Below are 16,128 nucleotides of genomic sequence, written 5' to 3'. Positions count from 1 at the left end.
ACTGTGTGCTAAATCTGGTTCCATTGCCATTTATACCTTTAGAAATAAAACTAATAAATTATTTTCACCAGTAAAAGCCTTTGACCCAGGCCTTAAACTACTTGAGTAGCCTGTAACATTTCGCAGAGCCAGGCAGATCGAGTAAGGTAGATAACAGTATAAAAGCACACAATATACCAGAAACATGTTCCAAGCTGATTTTGTTCGACGGCGCACATTTTTGGATCTGCTGCAACTTGGTGGCTTTCGATTTGCTTTTTATGCGAACGGTCGATGCAATAAATTTCCACCTAGGCCACGGTAGAAATAACCAAATATACAGTCGACTTCCGATAACGCGAACCTTCAAGTGAAATTCAGAAAGGTTCGAGTTTCGGGAGTTGAGAACAAATAACCGGAAATAAGGCAAAAAAAAAAAACAAAAAAAACAAAAGAAAAAAAACAGTGTTTATTGTTTTTCTATTAATGAAGTATACATCTCAATCAAATTTAATGTAATGTAAGAAATTCAATATAAATGAAAGAAAAAGTTTACACGGCTGCTTCAAAATAAAGTTAATGTTTTGAACTACAGTAAACTGTTTGTTTAGACTTGTCACGTATTGGCCGACACGGTTCGAGTTATCGAGGGTAAAATTATGAAGAAAATGACCTGAAAGGAAACGAAAATTGCTTCTAGTTAACGGGAGGTTCGAGTTATCGAGGGTTCGAGGGTTCGAGTCACCGAGGGTAAAAGTGCAGTAAATGTGTGACGGGAATCCAGGGGAAATCGATTTTGGTTCGAGTTAGCGCCAGGTTCGAGTTAGCGAGAGTCGACTGTAGTACAATACCGATAGCAAAACAGTAGGACTTGTATGCCCAAAGCAGTTGACAGGTTACTTAATGAAACGATCACAGAGACATTGTCGATCCTTAGAGATCCAACATTATTAGATCTACCACAAGTTAAGACCAAATGTGGATAGACCTCGTTTAAGTTTTCGGCTGCGAGTGCCTGGAACAAACTGCCAAGAGGGATTCGCGAGCTCACAACACTTGCACAATTTAAAGGCAAAACATTCATTTATCTAATAAACATGGATAGTGCAAATCACACTTGTACAAATTTAAATTTAAATTTTTGTATATAATTTATACTTTTTAGATTGTAATTGTAAATTCTATGCCTGTAATTCTTCATTGACTTTTTTGATGCTTTTTATACTGGTCACCGATTAATACCAGTCAATCTATATCTTGATCGACTGACCGGTCTTTACCAGGATAAATAAAGTTAATATTATTATTATTATGATTATGATTGTGATTGTGATTGTGATTGTGATTGTGATTGTGATCATGATTATGATTATGAGGGGACAAAAACCACCCAGACGATAGCGGAAATTCCACTCCAAAGCCATAACACAACGAGAATTCGCCGGACCCTCTTCATCGTAACAACATCTTCGTAGTGAAGGTGAAGACGAAGCGACAGATACCGTTTCTAGCTGATTGCAGTCACTGTTTCGAATGAAACAACAGACTATAACGCGGCTGTTATTGTCAAGGCAGCAGCGGAAATGCAACTAAAAGTCGCTGTTCCTTTTCAAGCAAACGAGATTAAATGGGCAATGAAGAATGGTTGAACGAACAAGCCGACGCCCAGATCAGACAATCAGCCAATCCAATCAGCAACAAGTTTGCTGGGATACGGAGCGAGCGCGAGCGCCATATTGAAATTATCACAAGAGCATTGGCCAGCGTCGCTATAATCGAGAAGGGAACGTTTACAGCAGCGTTTACAAAGAAAGCCGTCTTAAACGGAGCATTCCCAACTGTTGTCATGTAGCGATAGCCATTGAAACGGTCGCAGAAGTTATTTTCTGAAAGGTCTGAAAAATTCGTCATATTGATCTTCGCAGCAGAAGTGTTGAAGCGAGTGGAGTAAATCTCTAGTAACCTCTGCCTTGCTGTGAAACGCAATGTAGATGCAACTAGCTGAATTTTGATTTTAAAAGGTGGGCTGTCCATCCAAGCTTTTCAGCCAATCACAACGCGAGCTCGTGTAATTAATGGCCTCATTTTAATGTTTCCCACCTCGGTGCGAAAATATCGGCAACGAATGTGTACTGCGACATTAGGCCTATTAAAAACATGACAAATATATTATAACTTGACCCCGTGGCTTCTGTTTTTCCGAATGTCGTCAATATAGCCAGAGAGGCGAAGTACATCTTGGGACAAAATTTGTTCGGTATGAAAAGAAAAAGCGAAGTTGATCGATCGTAGAGTGTTGTTCTCACAAAAGAAAATTATTTCATTATCTTGAGAAAATCAATCATATCTTCGCGTGGGACAAATCGCTTATTTTAGTAACATGCATGGATAATTTTATAATGAACATCTGTTAAGGTTATCTGAATAGCTAAATCTTTCTTTAATATGGATGGATTGAGATCCCATTTTTTTCGTTTGGGTATCGGGGCTTGTCGCTGAAATGTCGATATTACGTCTAAAACTGCAAGAAGTTGAAAGGCGAGCATTTCTCTGGATTTTCAATGCGTCAAAGGCATACTATTTGCGTATGTAAAGAAACGATGACCAGACGTGAATATTGTTTCAGTTTTTATATTACCACAGGTAATTGTTTTTCTACTAAGCTTTCGAGTCATGGCAAAGTTTCAATTTCATCGATATCTGTTCTCTTTGGCTGAGAAAACTTTAGTAAAGTTTATCTCGTGTCCGTTACAGTCCTTTAAATGAAAAACTGGTACGCGTAAATAAAAAAACTTTCTCTACATGAAAAGTCAGCCAATTCGATGCAATTAAAAAAGTCACGAATAAATTTGACAGCGATGGTTTCATGTCAACTAGCAAGTAAACATATTACGCTGGAAGCAACAGAGTCACGGAATAACAGAATCTACTTAAAAATGTATTTTAGGGAAGGTAGTCCAGTTTCATTGGAGTGGGGAGGGGGGGGGGGGGGGGGGCCTGGTGGTTATGTTGTCGCTGTTAGCTAAGGGATTTCAAATGTTCTCGCTAAAAACATGGTGGCTCTATTGATGTCTTCTAAAAATTACAAGATAATTTTAATAACTATTTTCAGAACAACATGCGAACACATGTGCCCCTCCCCACTGGAGCTAAACATAGATAAGATTAAACCTACCAGGGACCAAGGTCCCCAGTAGCGCACCTCTCACATTCAGTCAGACATGCAAGCTTCACTACTATGACAAGGTGACAGCCCAAGGTGAGGACAAGCCTTTTTGTGACCCTTGATAGTACTGTTTTGTATCTAATCAATGTTTAGTGTGAACTGATGGTGGAGACTTACAAAGACGAATTAACAGAGAAATATTGGCATCATCTGAAAGAAAACCTGACAAACTGGTTATGCATCGAGCAAGTACTGTACCCTGGGGAGGAGGGTAAAGACATTTTTGTTTTGATTTTTAGTTGATTAATTGAGTTGAGCGGGGGGAGAGGCGGGGGGGGGGGGTGGGCTGCTGAATTGAATGATGGCATGAACTTACCCCGTCTATCAGGTTTAGGGAAGGTGCTCATTGTGCACGTGTCTTATAGGATTTTTAATCGACGCAGCCAAGAGGCCGAACTGTGAAGTGACAGTGTGATCGTAAGATTTGAAAAAAAAAAAAACCCTAATTAACAAGACATCAGAATTTCGTTCTTTGGGGAAGACTGGAATTCAACCCTATAAACAGGTACAAATTCAAAACCAAAATGTAAACTGAATGATGTATTTTTCCGAATCGGCAATTGAGGACTCGAGAGACTTCCATCAGGCTTATATTCTTTGCAAGAACTTTTGGTGACCAGACAGAAAGCGCACTCCCCTTGCTAAACTTATTAGATGTTCTCACAGTAAATAATGTTTATAGACTTCAAGCTCTGAAATTCACGCATTCTTGGCACAAAGGCCTACTACCAAGCTGGTTTCAAGATTTCTTTCAATACCCCAGTGAAGTACATGGATACTACACCAGATATGCATCTAGACAAAATCTATACATATCTAAAGTGCGCACCAATTCTGGAAAACAAACAATTGCTTATACAGCGACTATTCTCTGGGACAATATCCCTACTCATCTTAAAGATCTCAATACCTTCAACTTCTCGAAACATCTGAAACTTTATTTACTGTCTGAACAAAATTCTGAAAACAAGTAATATTTCTATATGCTCCTTTTTTCCAATTTTATGTACATATCTCATTCTCTTATAGCTTTTTTTTCTCTTACACCTCCATAGAAACATAATAACTGGAGGCTGACTAGAAAACCCTTGGTTACTACAGTCTCCAGACTCATATAGGACACTTTTTTCTTTGTCTTTACATTTCACTGATATAAAAAACTGTAAATTTACGAGTAAAATAAAGTTATTGTTGTTGTTCAACAAGGAGAGTTCAATGATAATTGATCAGATCTGGTAACCTTTCCGGCAAATGAAGAGAAGCAAAAGGAAGCTTGGAAATATCCCTGTGAATATTTGCAACTTCCAACCATTAACCAGGCAGTCTGGTAAGGCAGTAAGGGTGACTTGTCGAGTAACGAATTAATGACTGAGAAATCTTTCCAGCTGACAAAACCAAAGTTTGGGGAAAGCATAATGTAAAGGACTTTTCTAATTCTAGCCTGGAACTGAAAATCTTGTTAACAAAGTTAAATTTTACATTGTATAATGTTTCAACGAAACCGAGCCGATAAAGAGAGACGGAGATAAAGATGACACAAAAAGGATGAAGAAAACTGAGAAAATTGAAAAATGAAAGTAGCAAAAAGGGAAAGAGCATGGAGAAGAAAACACAGGGCAAGGGAAAAGACAGGAAGAATGATGTGAAAAAAATCCTCTCGTAAAAGGGGAAAGCCTTCCCCGAGCAAAGAAGATGATTCAGAAAAAATCAGTGGCTGATCAGGCAGCAGGATGAAGAGCAAAAAGAAAACCGAAGGAGCAGAAAAAAGGAATTTGTTGGCGGTAAGATGGATGAGCCCAAACGACGAGAGCTCCAGATGAGACTCCGAGAGATTCACGATGTCGACCGACTTCGACGAGAGCTTCGGAAAATTAGGCAGCGTGAAATGACCGAAGACGATTACACCCCGGAAGAACCTTGGGAGCGCCACATGGACTCGAGCATTCCCGAAGAAGTCCGACGAGATATGAGACGCCATCGGCATGAGAGAATGCAGGAACCCGAAGACCTAAGACAGGAGTTGCGAATTCTTGCAATGTATCTTGACGACGAAGATGATTTTATGGGAGAGAATTCCTTCGCTTTTCGTGAATCAAGCCATCTCTACATGATGGAAGCGGAGGAAATTCGCGATCCTTCGGAGCTGAAGAAACGGATTGACGATCTCGATGCACTGTCGGCAGTCTTTTCTTTCGGATACGATCGTGGGCGCCGACGAGGACGACACGGCTGGCATCACCACAGAGATGAACTGTGATAGGGAAGTGCCACAGGACAGGTGTTCTCTTTTTCAGTCCCATTCTTGCGTACAAACACCGGCAACCCATGCGGGTTTTGACATCTGGAAAGGGAAAAACCTCGTTTTCAGGGACCCTTCCAAGGGAACGACGTTCCAGGTCCTATTGTTCAGTCAGCTTTATATAAGTAGGTAAAGGGATTCAATAAGGTACTCACGGCTTGGTAGGTCGAGACAAACTGGCTATTAGTCAGGGTTTCATTTTGACTACTTGTTTTGTCAAGAAGTTTTGAAACCATTCCAACATCTCTCCCCTTCCGACTTCCTGTGTGTTTATAAACAAGCGATAAATGCATGCCATTTCACCAGCTTGTTAAAGATATTTTGCTTGTCTTAAGCTCTGTCTCTGTAAATAGACATTTGTAAGTGTACAACAGAACATGTAACATCAATTTTGATGACAATGATCCGAAACGAATTTCTTCCGACCTTTCAACTTTAACAAACGTCCTGTTTATATTAAATTTTACCACTTCTTACATTTTATCTATCCCTTAACCAGTTCAATGCAAAAAGAATAAAAATAAAAAACTTACTAGTTTTCTCTCGAATAATTACGTTTTTGACAGACTGACGTAAACGGAAGTCAAAATATCTTTAGTACGTACTTTGTTCAAAAGTTCAAGTTGTATTAAAATAGTAAATGAAGGCTTTACAACCCATTGGAGCGGGGTGAAAACCCGGGGAGGGGGGGACTGCCATGTATGAGCTATGTAGGTATGTGCCGCTGTGAAGGGTATGGTTTTCAAGCAGTTTACTCTAGGATAGGGTATATAAATCAGAGCGTTTGAGTCTAGAATAGGGCATCATTTTTTCACAAAACTGACTGGTTGGTTGAAGATTTTATCTAGAGTAAGGAAACCAGGAATTGCCACTCAAAAATATAAATAAATCAAATCGGCAAGTTTAAATTTACGCAAATCAGCCTCAACAGTGTCGATAGATGGGGGGATTTGGGGAGTTTACTCTAGTATAGGTCAGCAAAATTTAGCTGAACTAGCTCTGGTATAGGCTAAGGGTTCCAGGGTCCCAGCGGCCCCTCCCCACACAGAAATTCCCAACTGAAGTACCCCCCCCCCCCCCGGGGGTGAAAACGCCAAGGACATAGACGTCTGTTGGCGATTGAGAAGGCGGGCGTTCTGTGACGTCGATAGTCTGCCGCGAGTAGCCTCCGTTCGTTTTAAAGCACTTTCATTTCCTTAACATGAAAATGTCGTTGACGAAGCTAGAGCTAGTAAAGCGCTCAGTTCCAAACTATTTTTTGATGATGAGTGCTGTACGGGTTTTCTTTCCCATTCACAATACAATGTGTTTCGCCGGAATGTGTTCATTCAAATTGAAATTCGCTGGAGCTATTACAGGTTTTTTTTAATCTACGAATTTTCAACAGGGCGATCAATATTGGGTGTTTACTTATACCTGGCGTGCGGTAAACGGTATAAAATTTCTTGGTTACAACCTTTAAATGTTTATCACTAGTGAACCTTTTATTCCTACCATTTTTATTTGCCATTTAACGATTATTGTAATACAGCAGTGTCCTGAGCCAGTTCGATACAGTGTTTTAAGTTTCGCAAAGTCAGTTCTGTTTCGATTCTATTTATAGTTTATTTTGGCAATCTTGGTTGCCATTCACAACTTTTTAAAAAAAAACCCGACTGTAACAATTCAATCAGAAGTTAAAAGTTTCACAGTTAACCTACATGCAATAAACCATTCATTAGTTTTGAACTTAGCTGCACTTATACAACTTAATACTTTCAAAACGTTTTTTAACTTTTTTTTCTTTTCCATTTTATACAACTGGCAGCTTTGGTTATGCCTTCCATCTACTGTTTCGCTTTCGTTCTCCGCAAAATCATTGTATACAAAGTGTGTAACATCGCCTTACGAATCTCTCTCATTCGGTAACAATAAATGAGCGGGTTGAGGGAAGAATTGATGTTAACAATTGTTAGTGTAAAATTGATTGCTATCCAGTTCCATGTTTTATAGCCTGTAATATTTCTCACAGCCAGGCAGATTGACCAAGGTAGATAACAGCATAAAAGCACACAATATACCAGAAACATATTCCAAGCTGATTTTGTTCGACGGCGCAGATTGTTGGGATCTGCTGCAACTTGGTGGCTTTTGATTTGCCTTTGATGCGAACGAGCGATGCGATAAATTTTCACATAGGCCACGGTGGAAATAACCAAATATAGTGCTATACCGATAGCAAAACGGAAGGACACGTAAGCCGGGACAAAAACAACCCAGACGATAGCGGACATCCCACTCCAAAGCCATACCACAGCGATAATTCGCCGGACCCTCTTCTTAGTAACAACATCTTCGTAGCGAAGGTGAAGACGAAGCGACAGATACCGTTCCAAGCTGATTGCAGTCACGGTTTTGAATGAAACAACACACAGGAATGTGCTTGTAATTCTCAAAGCAACAGTAGATATGCAAGTAAAGTTTGTTGTTCCTTGTGTAGCAAACAAGATTAAATTGGCAATGTAGAATGGTTGAACAAACAAGCCGACACCCAGATCAGACATAGCTAATCCAATCAGCAACATGTTTGCCGGGGTACGGAGCGAGCGTGAGCGCCATATTGATATTATGACGAGAGCATTGGCCAGCGTCGCTGTAATGGAGAAGGGAACGTTTACAGCAGCGTTTACAAAGAAAGCCGTCTTAAACGGAGCATTGCCAACTGTTGTCATGTAGCGATAGCCATTGAAACGGTCGCAGAAGTTATTAAGGTCTGAAAAGTTCGTCATATTGATGTTCGCAGCTGAAGTGTTGAAGCGAGTGGAGTAAATCTCTAGTAGCCTCTGGCTTGCTGTGAAATGCAATGTAGATGCAACTCACTAGATTTGGATTTTAAAAGGTGGGCTGTCCATGCAACCTTTTCAGCCAATCACTACGCGAGCTCGTGTAATTGTTTGGCTTCATTTTAATGTTTTCCGCCTCGGTGCGGAAATATCGGCAACTAATGTGGGCCGCGACGATAGGCTTGTTAAATACATGACAAATATATTATATCTTGACCTCATGGCTTCTTTTTTCCTAATGTCTTCAATAGTCAGATAAGCGAAGTACGTCTTGAGGAAAAATTTGTTTGGTATGTTTAGTGTTTAAAAGAAAAATAAGCATAATGGCTCAGCATTTCGTGTCGTGTGGTTTTGTAGCAGTTTTAGAGAGAATAAGCGAAGTGGATCGAGTGTACTGTGTTGTTGTCATGTAGGAAATCATTATATCTTTGCCGTGGGACAAATTAAGGGCTTACTTTCGTAATATGCATGCATAATTTTATAGTGTACATTTGTTAGGGTTATCTGAATAGCTTGGTCTTTCTTTAATATGGATGTAATGATGTGTCATTTTTTCTTTTGGGTGTCTGGGCTTACGTCTAAAACTGCAAGATATTGAAAGCGAAACATTTCTCTGGATTTTCACTGCGGCAAAGGCATACTATTTGCGTATGCAGAGAATCGATAAGAAGACGTGAATATTGTTTCAGTTTTTACCATTTTTACCATAGCTAATTGCTTTTGTCTACTAAGCTTTCGAGTCATGGCAAAGTTTCAACTTTAATCATACACACGCGTTTCGATATCAGTTTTCTTTGGCTGAGAAAACTTGAATTAAGTTTATCCCAAGCCTCCGTTACAGTCCTTTAAATGAAAACCTGGTAAATAGAGAACCTTCTCTAAATGCGTGCTTAAGTTATCTGAGTTAATTTTGTTTTTCAAAGTCAGCCAATTCGATATTATAACAAAGTCACGAATGAATTCGGACAGCGATAGTTTCATGACGATTAGCAAGTAAACATATCACGCTGGAAGCCGCAGAGTCACGGAATATAACAGACTCTACTTAAAACTGTATTTTAAGGGAAGGTGGTCCAGTTTGATTGGAGTTGGGGGGCATTCCCGCTCTGTAGGAACCCGAAGACCTAAGGCGGGAGTTGCGAATGCGAATGATTGGAGTTGGGACGCATTCCCGCTCTGTAGGAACCCGAAGACCTAAGGCGGGAGTTGCGAATGCCTGTAATCGATCTTGACGACGAAGATGATTTTATGGGAGAGAATTCATTCGCTTTTCACGAATTACGCCATCGCTACATGATGGAAGCGGAGGAAATTCGCGATCCTTCGGAGCTGAAGAAACGGATTGACGACCTGGATGCATTGTCGGCGATCTTTTCTGTCGGATACGATCGTGGGCGCCGACGAGGACGACACGGCCGTCGTCACCATAGAGACGAACAGTGATAAGGAAGTGCCACAGGACAGGTGTTATCTTTTTCAGCCCCATTCTTGCGTACAAACACCGGCGGCAGCCCATGCGGGTTTTGACATCTGGAAAGGGAAAAACCTCGTTTTCAGGGGCTCCTCTCTGGAAACAAGGTTCCAGGTCCTCTCGTTCAGCCAGCTTTACATAATTAAAAAAATTCACCATAGAGATGAACTGTGATAAGGAAGTGTCGCAGGCAAGTGTTATCTTTTTCAGCCCCATTCTTGCGTACAAAGAGCGGCAACCCTTGCAGGTTTTGACATCTGGAAAGAGAAAAACCTCGTTTTCAGGGGCTCCTATCTGAGAAAAAGGTTCCAGGTCCTCTCGTTCAGTCAGCTTTACATAAGTAGGTAAAAGGATTCAATAAGATACTCTCGGCTAGGGAGGTCGAGCCCTAGTTATAAAAAAAAAAAACAGTTGTGTTCAAGCACGGCACGCAAAGAAACAAGTTTTTGAAAATTCTCCAAGAGTTTGGGATTGTTAGAAGTCAGTCAAATTCTCGAGCACATAAAACGTGATGTCAGCTTGCTGCTATGGTGTGACAAGTTTCGAAACCATTCTCAAGGAAGCCTCGTGGACGCAGAATGTGTTTGTGTGATGTTCTCGAAACAGTTAGGTGTCCCTTATAGTCCTGTAGGGATACCTTTTATGGTTGTTTTGGGGTTGATGAAGATAAAACTTGATCTGTGTGAAGTCTAGAAAAATGCAAAAAAAAAAAAAAAAAAAAAAATGCGATAAACCGAAGCCTTTCTCTATTTACACATCTCCGAAACGAATGCTGCAAAATGAGTTGTATGTAGGTTATTTATTAGCAAATCGCTCTATAAATAAAATGTTTTAAAACTATGTGTTTCACACTGCACAATTATCATAACTATTTTAAAGCGATTAAGATTGAAGGAAGGACCATTTTCTGCCTGCCATTGTCAATCCTGTCAGCTTTAAGTTCCGTATTATTTTGAAAACTGAAAGCGTCGAAAGAGATAGTTTAATATTGGACGTTAATTGGCTAGTTGTCCTGATACTTCCTGCAAATTTCTGGCGATGAAGACTTCCTTTCTCATTATTTTATCTCGTAAACAACATGCAGATCGTTGAAGGGGAACTCCGGTGCAGAAATGAAATTTTTTGACGAGATAAATGGGCTATTAGTCGAGGTTTCACTTTGACTACTTTTTTTGTCAAGAAGTTTTGAAACCCTTCTAACATCTCCCCCTCTCCGACTTCCTGTGTGTTTATAAACATGCAATAAATGCATGCCATTTCACTAGCTTGTTAAAGATATTTTCCTTAAAACCTTATTATAATGAGACGAGTGTTTTGCTGGAAAATACACCACACGTAAAATTCATACGAAACTACATCTGAGAATTTCCGTATCCACAATGGTGATGACGTGATTTCCCGCTTTTCACGGGTGTTTGTGCATACAATCAGTTTTTCTATATAATAAAAAAGAAAATTACATAGTGGGTTGAATATATGAATTTTGTTTTCTCATATTGAAAGCAATATTTTACTCGCTGCGCTCGTTCTTAAAATATTGTTTTAATCATTCGAAAATAAAATTCGTATCTTTGCGCGGCTGTTTAAATAACTTTATCCTCTATAAATGGTACTTTTTTAGAAAATCCTATTGGGTTATCATTTTGTTTCTATTGTGTTCATAAACATTCTTGTTAAAGATATTTTGCTTGTCCTGAGGTTTATTAATTATATTGTCTGTATAAATAGACATTTGTAAGTGTACAACAGACCACTCGCTTGACAAAACTGCAGGTTCATCTTCCGATATGTTTAACATAAATATTGATGAAAATGATCTGAAACGAATTTCTTCCGGCTCTTCAACTTTGATACACGTCCTGTCTATAATACATTTTACCATGTCTTACATTTTATCCATCCCTAAACCAACAAAAAAAACGAGAAAAAAAGTTGTTAGTTTTCTCTAGCAAAACCACATTAGGCAGCTCAAGCACAGACGTTTTTGAGAGACCTTTGTGAAGGAAAGTCGAAATATCGATTCTTTAGCGCGTATCATCGATCGACTCGAGCTCCTCGTTGAAAACGTCGCTGTAAATGGTGAATGAATGCTTTCCAACCCACTGGATTAGGGTGAAAACGCTTCAGTAGGATATAAGGATATAAACTACTCGTTAATTTACGAGATTCGATAACATTAGTGCTCAGTTAATTTAAAAGCTCTCTGATTATCTGATCACGATAAGAGATCTGGTGTTTTCTGACGTCGACAATCTATTGCAAGTGGCCTGGGTTCCCTCAAAGCACTTTCATTCCTTCAACATGAAAATCTCGTTGACAAAGACCGAGGTATTAAACTATTAGTACTTCCAAATCTCGTTTTGAAGAGCGCGGTACGGTTTTGCTTTCGCATTCATAATACAACGTGTTCATTAACATTAAAGTTTGTTGAAAGTTTTACGGTTTTTTTCACTCTACGAAATTTTCAAGAGATCAATCAATATCGGGGTGTTTATATACCTGCTGCGGCAAACAGTAAACACCTTGGTTACAGTGTTTTAATGTTTATCACCACAGTGCGTCTTTTAGTCCTACTAAAGTTAAAATGGCCTAAAATAAGAGTGCATTTTGTAATTTTTATTCCGCCACTTTACGATTGGAATACAGCAATGCTGGAAATAAATGTGTTTACGATGCAGTTTTGAGTTTCGAACACGATTCTATTCGATTCTTTTTATAGTTTTTTGCAATCGAGGTTGCCATTCAAAACCGGCTGTGGCAATTCAATCAGGAGTTGAATTAAAGGTAAACAAATTTTTGTTTCACAAATTTAAAAAGTCCTGGAACCTATACAATAAACCATTCATAATTTTCAATTTAGCTGCTCTTAAACTACTTGAAGTTATAATGGCGGTTTTTAATGTTTTTTTTTTTTTTTTAACATTTTATGCAAACGGCAGCTTTGCTTATGCCTTCCGTCTGCTATTTCGCCGCTTTCGTTCTTCGCAAAATCATTGTATACAAAGTGTGTGCCATTGCTCTACGAATCTCTCTCATTCGGTAACAATAAATGAGCGGGTTGAGGGAAGAATTGATGTTTACAATTGTTAGTGTAAAGTTGATTGCTATCCAGTTCCATGTTTTATAGCCTGTAACTTTTCCCACAGCCAGGCAGACTGAGTAAGGTAGATAACAGCATAAAAGCACACAATATACTAGAAACATGTTATAAGCTGATTTTGTTCGGCGGCGCATATTGTTGGGATCTGCTGCAACTTGGCGGCTTTCGATTTGCTTTTGATGCGAACGAGCGATGCGATAAATTTTCACATAGGCCACGGTGGAAATGACCAAACATAGTACTATTCCGGTAGCGAAATAGTGGGACTTGTAAGACGGGACAAACACAACCCAGACGATAGCGGAAATTCCACTCCAAAGCCACACAAAAGCGAGAATTCGCCGGACCCTCTTCATCGTAACAACATGTTCGTAGCGAAGGTGAAGACGAAGCGACAGATACCGTTCCAAGCTGATTACAGTCACGGTTTGGAATGAAACAACAGACAAGAACGCAGCTGTTATTACCAAGGCAGCAGCGGATATGCAAGTAAAATTCGCTGTTTCTTGCTTAGCAAACGAGATTAAATGGGCAATGAAGAATGGTTGGACGAACAAGCCGACACCCAGATCTGACGTAGCTAATCCAATCAGCAACATGTTTGCCGGGGTACGGAGCAAGCGTGAGCGCCATATTGAAATTATCACAAGAGCATTGGCCAGCGTCGCTATAATGGAGAAGGGAACGTTTACAGCAGCGTTTACAAAGAAAGCCGTCTTAAAGGGAGCATTCCCAACTGTTGTCATGTAGCGATAGCCATTGAAACGGTCGCAGAAGTTATTTTCTGAAAGGTCTGAAAAGTTCGTCATATTGATGTTCGCAGCCGAAGTGTTGAAGCGAGTGGAGTAAATCGCTAGTAAACTCTCGCTTGTAGTGAAACGCAAGGAAGATGCAACCCGCTGATCGAATTACTTTTTAATTTAAAAGCTGGGCTGCCATCCAAGCTTTTCAGCCAATCACAACTCGAGCACGTGTAAAAATTTATGGGCTTCATGTAAATGTTTTTCACCTGGGTGCGGAAATATCGGCAACGATTGTTTGCCGCGACAAAAGTACTAACAAAAACATGACAAATATACTATATCTTGGTCCAGTGGCTTCTTTCTTCCTAACGTCGTCAATAGCCAGATAAGCGATGTACGTCTTGAGGCAAAAGTTGCTCGTTATGTTTCATTTTCAAATGGAAAATAAACATTATGATTCAGCATTTCGTGTCGCGCGGTTTTGTAAGCAAAGTTGTTCGAGTCTAGAGTGTTGTTTTCACATAAGAAAATTATTTCATTATCTTGAGAAAATCAATCACATCTTCGCCGTGGGACAAAGCACTTATGTTCGTAATATGTATGCATAATTTTATAATCTACACTGATAGGGTAATCTGAATTGCTAATATACCATAGCTAATTGTTTTTGTCTACGAAGCTTCGAGTCTTGGCAAAGTTTCAACTTTACCCATGCACGCGTTTCCATATCTGTTCTCTTTGGCTGTGAAAACTTTAGGAAAGTTTATTTCAAGCCTCCGTCACAGTCCTTTAAGAAAAACTGGTAAATAGAACACTTCCTCTAAATGCGTGCTTAAGTTATCCGAGTTATTTTTTTTTCCTGAAAGTCAGCCAATTCAATGTAATTACAAAAGCCACGAATGAATTTGACAGCGATAGTTTCATGTCAATTACCAAGTAAACATATTACAGTTTGTCACGAAATAACAGAATCTACTTAAAATGGATTTTAGGGAAGGCAGTTTTTCTTTGGGAGAGGGGTGGGGGGTGTTGTTGCTGGTAGCGAGATGATTTTAGATATTTCCGTTAAAAACACGGTGTCTTATCAAATTGAAAGATAATTTTAATGTCTCTTGGCAGAACAACATGAGAAAACATGTGCCCCTCCCCCAGAGCTAAGCATAGACAAAACTGAATTGGGAGCAAAAAGGGGGCGAAAGGTCTTATGCTGGTAAAGGCGAAAGGGAACCTGTGTGATGGTGGAAACCCCAAGTACCATATATCTCTACACGATCTTACTGAAGAGGAAACGCTCACAGCAAAACGAAATTAAATGATTTAAGTTTCTCTTCGCATTGATGATTCACAAAGTTACTTGAATAGACCTAAACCAACGCCAAATATGTTCTTCGTGAACAGTGAAGCTCTTAGGATATATAACCTTAATCGTAGCACATGAACTTGTGTTTGTGAAGGAAAAGGAATATTTTGATACTGAGTTGGGAAGAAATAATAAAAGCCGCAGCGCTAAATTTCAACGATTGCGAGACATTATTGCATATAAAGGAAATCTCAGGGTCCATTTACAGGGTAGGACTTTGGCACATGTGACAAGCTTACAAAAAGTCTACGACACGAACTGTTTGCCAGCATTATCTTTGATCTACTTGAAACAATGAGCCCCCTCGCCTGCGAATTCTGAGCCAAAGAAGAAAAGCTGCTACGGTAGCAATTTTTAGAGAGTTAAAAACCCAGAAATAAATACAATACGGAGTTGAATGCTTTGAAATACACACACGCTTCGCGTCAGCTAGTTCAACTCCCTCTTCAAAATTATTGCCACTCAATGAACACTTTGGCATCGCGTCGACAGTTTTGAGGTGAGGATGTTTAACCCGCTTGAACCGTAGAAAACATACTGTATATGACTTATTTCACGAGGGTGTTGAGTATTTTCTGTCGTATGTATCGCCCGTCATTGAAAATTTCACGACAATTCGTGACAATTGAAGTCGTGACATTTTACTCATACGGATTAAAGCTGGTTGGAAAATGCATACGCTGTTTTCCTATCGCATGAGAGCTTTTATTATCCTTTTTTGAGTTTTACTAAGTAAAATACCTCGTTTTCACCAGGCCACTTGCAACGTTCAAAATTTAAGACACTCAATTTTTGCAAGAAGTTTGAAGTATAATCATTGTAGGAACATAAAACTCAGATGTGTTTATTCATGTGTCACGAGTTATATAAAACGATGCTTTCCAAAACAACTACGGATCACAAATGTATAGCATACGGGACGATAAGAAATCTTTGTTACATTAGCAGATGTTCCTAGCAAAAACCCCTGCGAAATTTCATTTCTTTTACACCCTATGTTCCAATCTGTCTGAACAACATAGTAAGCATTTACATACATAGGTTGTTGCTAAAGTACCCTCTACTGTACAAGAAAATATCGACGTAAAAAAATCTTCTTAAAAACTTCCCACGCGATATAAGAATCGG

At 39.4% G+C, this 16,128-nt stretch overlaps 3 protein-coding genes and 1 pseudogene across 3 annotated transcripts; 1 reads left to right on the top strand and 3 right to left on the bottom strand.

Annotated features, from left to right (window-relative positions):
• Window positions 1-1,185: 1,185 nt before the first annotated feature.
• On the bottom strand, window positions 1,186-2,201 carry LOC149117823 (adenosine receptor A2b-like; annotated as a pseudogene).
• Window positions 2,202-4,274: 2,073 nt separating this feature from the next.
• Window positions 4,275-5,504, top strand: LOC149117822 (uncharacterized). The gene has a single exon (XM_089298169.1). The coding sequence runs from the start codon at window positions 4,992-4,994 to the stop codon at window positions 5,460-5,462; it is 471 nt and encodes a 156-aa protein (XP_089154295.1). The 5' UTR covers window positions 4,275-4,991; the 3' UTR covers window positions 5,463-5,504.
• A 1,482-nt stretch (window positions 5,505-6,986) lies between these two features.
• Window positions 6,987-8,367, bottom strand: LOC149117821 (adenosine receptor A2b-like). Its single transcript, XM_089297685.1, has one exon. The coding sequence runs from the start codon at window positions 8,270-8,272 to the stop codon at window positions 7,331-7,333; it is 942 nt and encodes a 313-aa protein (XP_089153811.1). The 5' UTR covers window positions 8,273-8,367; the 3' UTR covers window positions 6,987-7,330.
• A 4,025-nt stretch (window positions 8,368-12,392) lies between these two features.
• LOC149117820 (adenosine receptor A2b-like) lies at window positions 12,393-13,809 on the bottom strand. Its single transcript, XM_089297926.1, has one exon. It carries the CDS (start codon window positions 13,704-13,706, stop codon window positions 12,759-12,761), a length of 948 nt encoding a protein of 315 aa, XP_089154052.1. The 5' UTR covers window positions 13,707-13,809; the 3' UTR covers window positions 12,393-12,758.
• Between the last annotated feature and the right edge of the window lie 2,319 nt (window positions 13,810-16,128).

Source organism: Orbicella faveolata, unplaced genomic scaffold (assembly GCF_042242905.1).
Source record: "Orbicella faveolata isolate gen_17 unplaced genomic scaffold, um_ofav_v1 contig_1, whole genome shotgun sequence".
Taxonomy (NCBI): domain Eukaryota; kingdom Metazoa; phylum Cnidaria; class Anthozoa; order Scleractinia; family Merulinidae; genus Orbicella; species Orbicella faveolata.
This window is presented reverse-complemented; position numbering and strand designations above follow the sequence as displayed.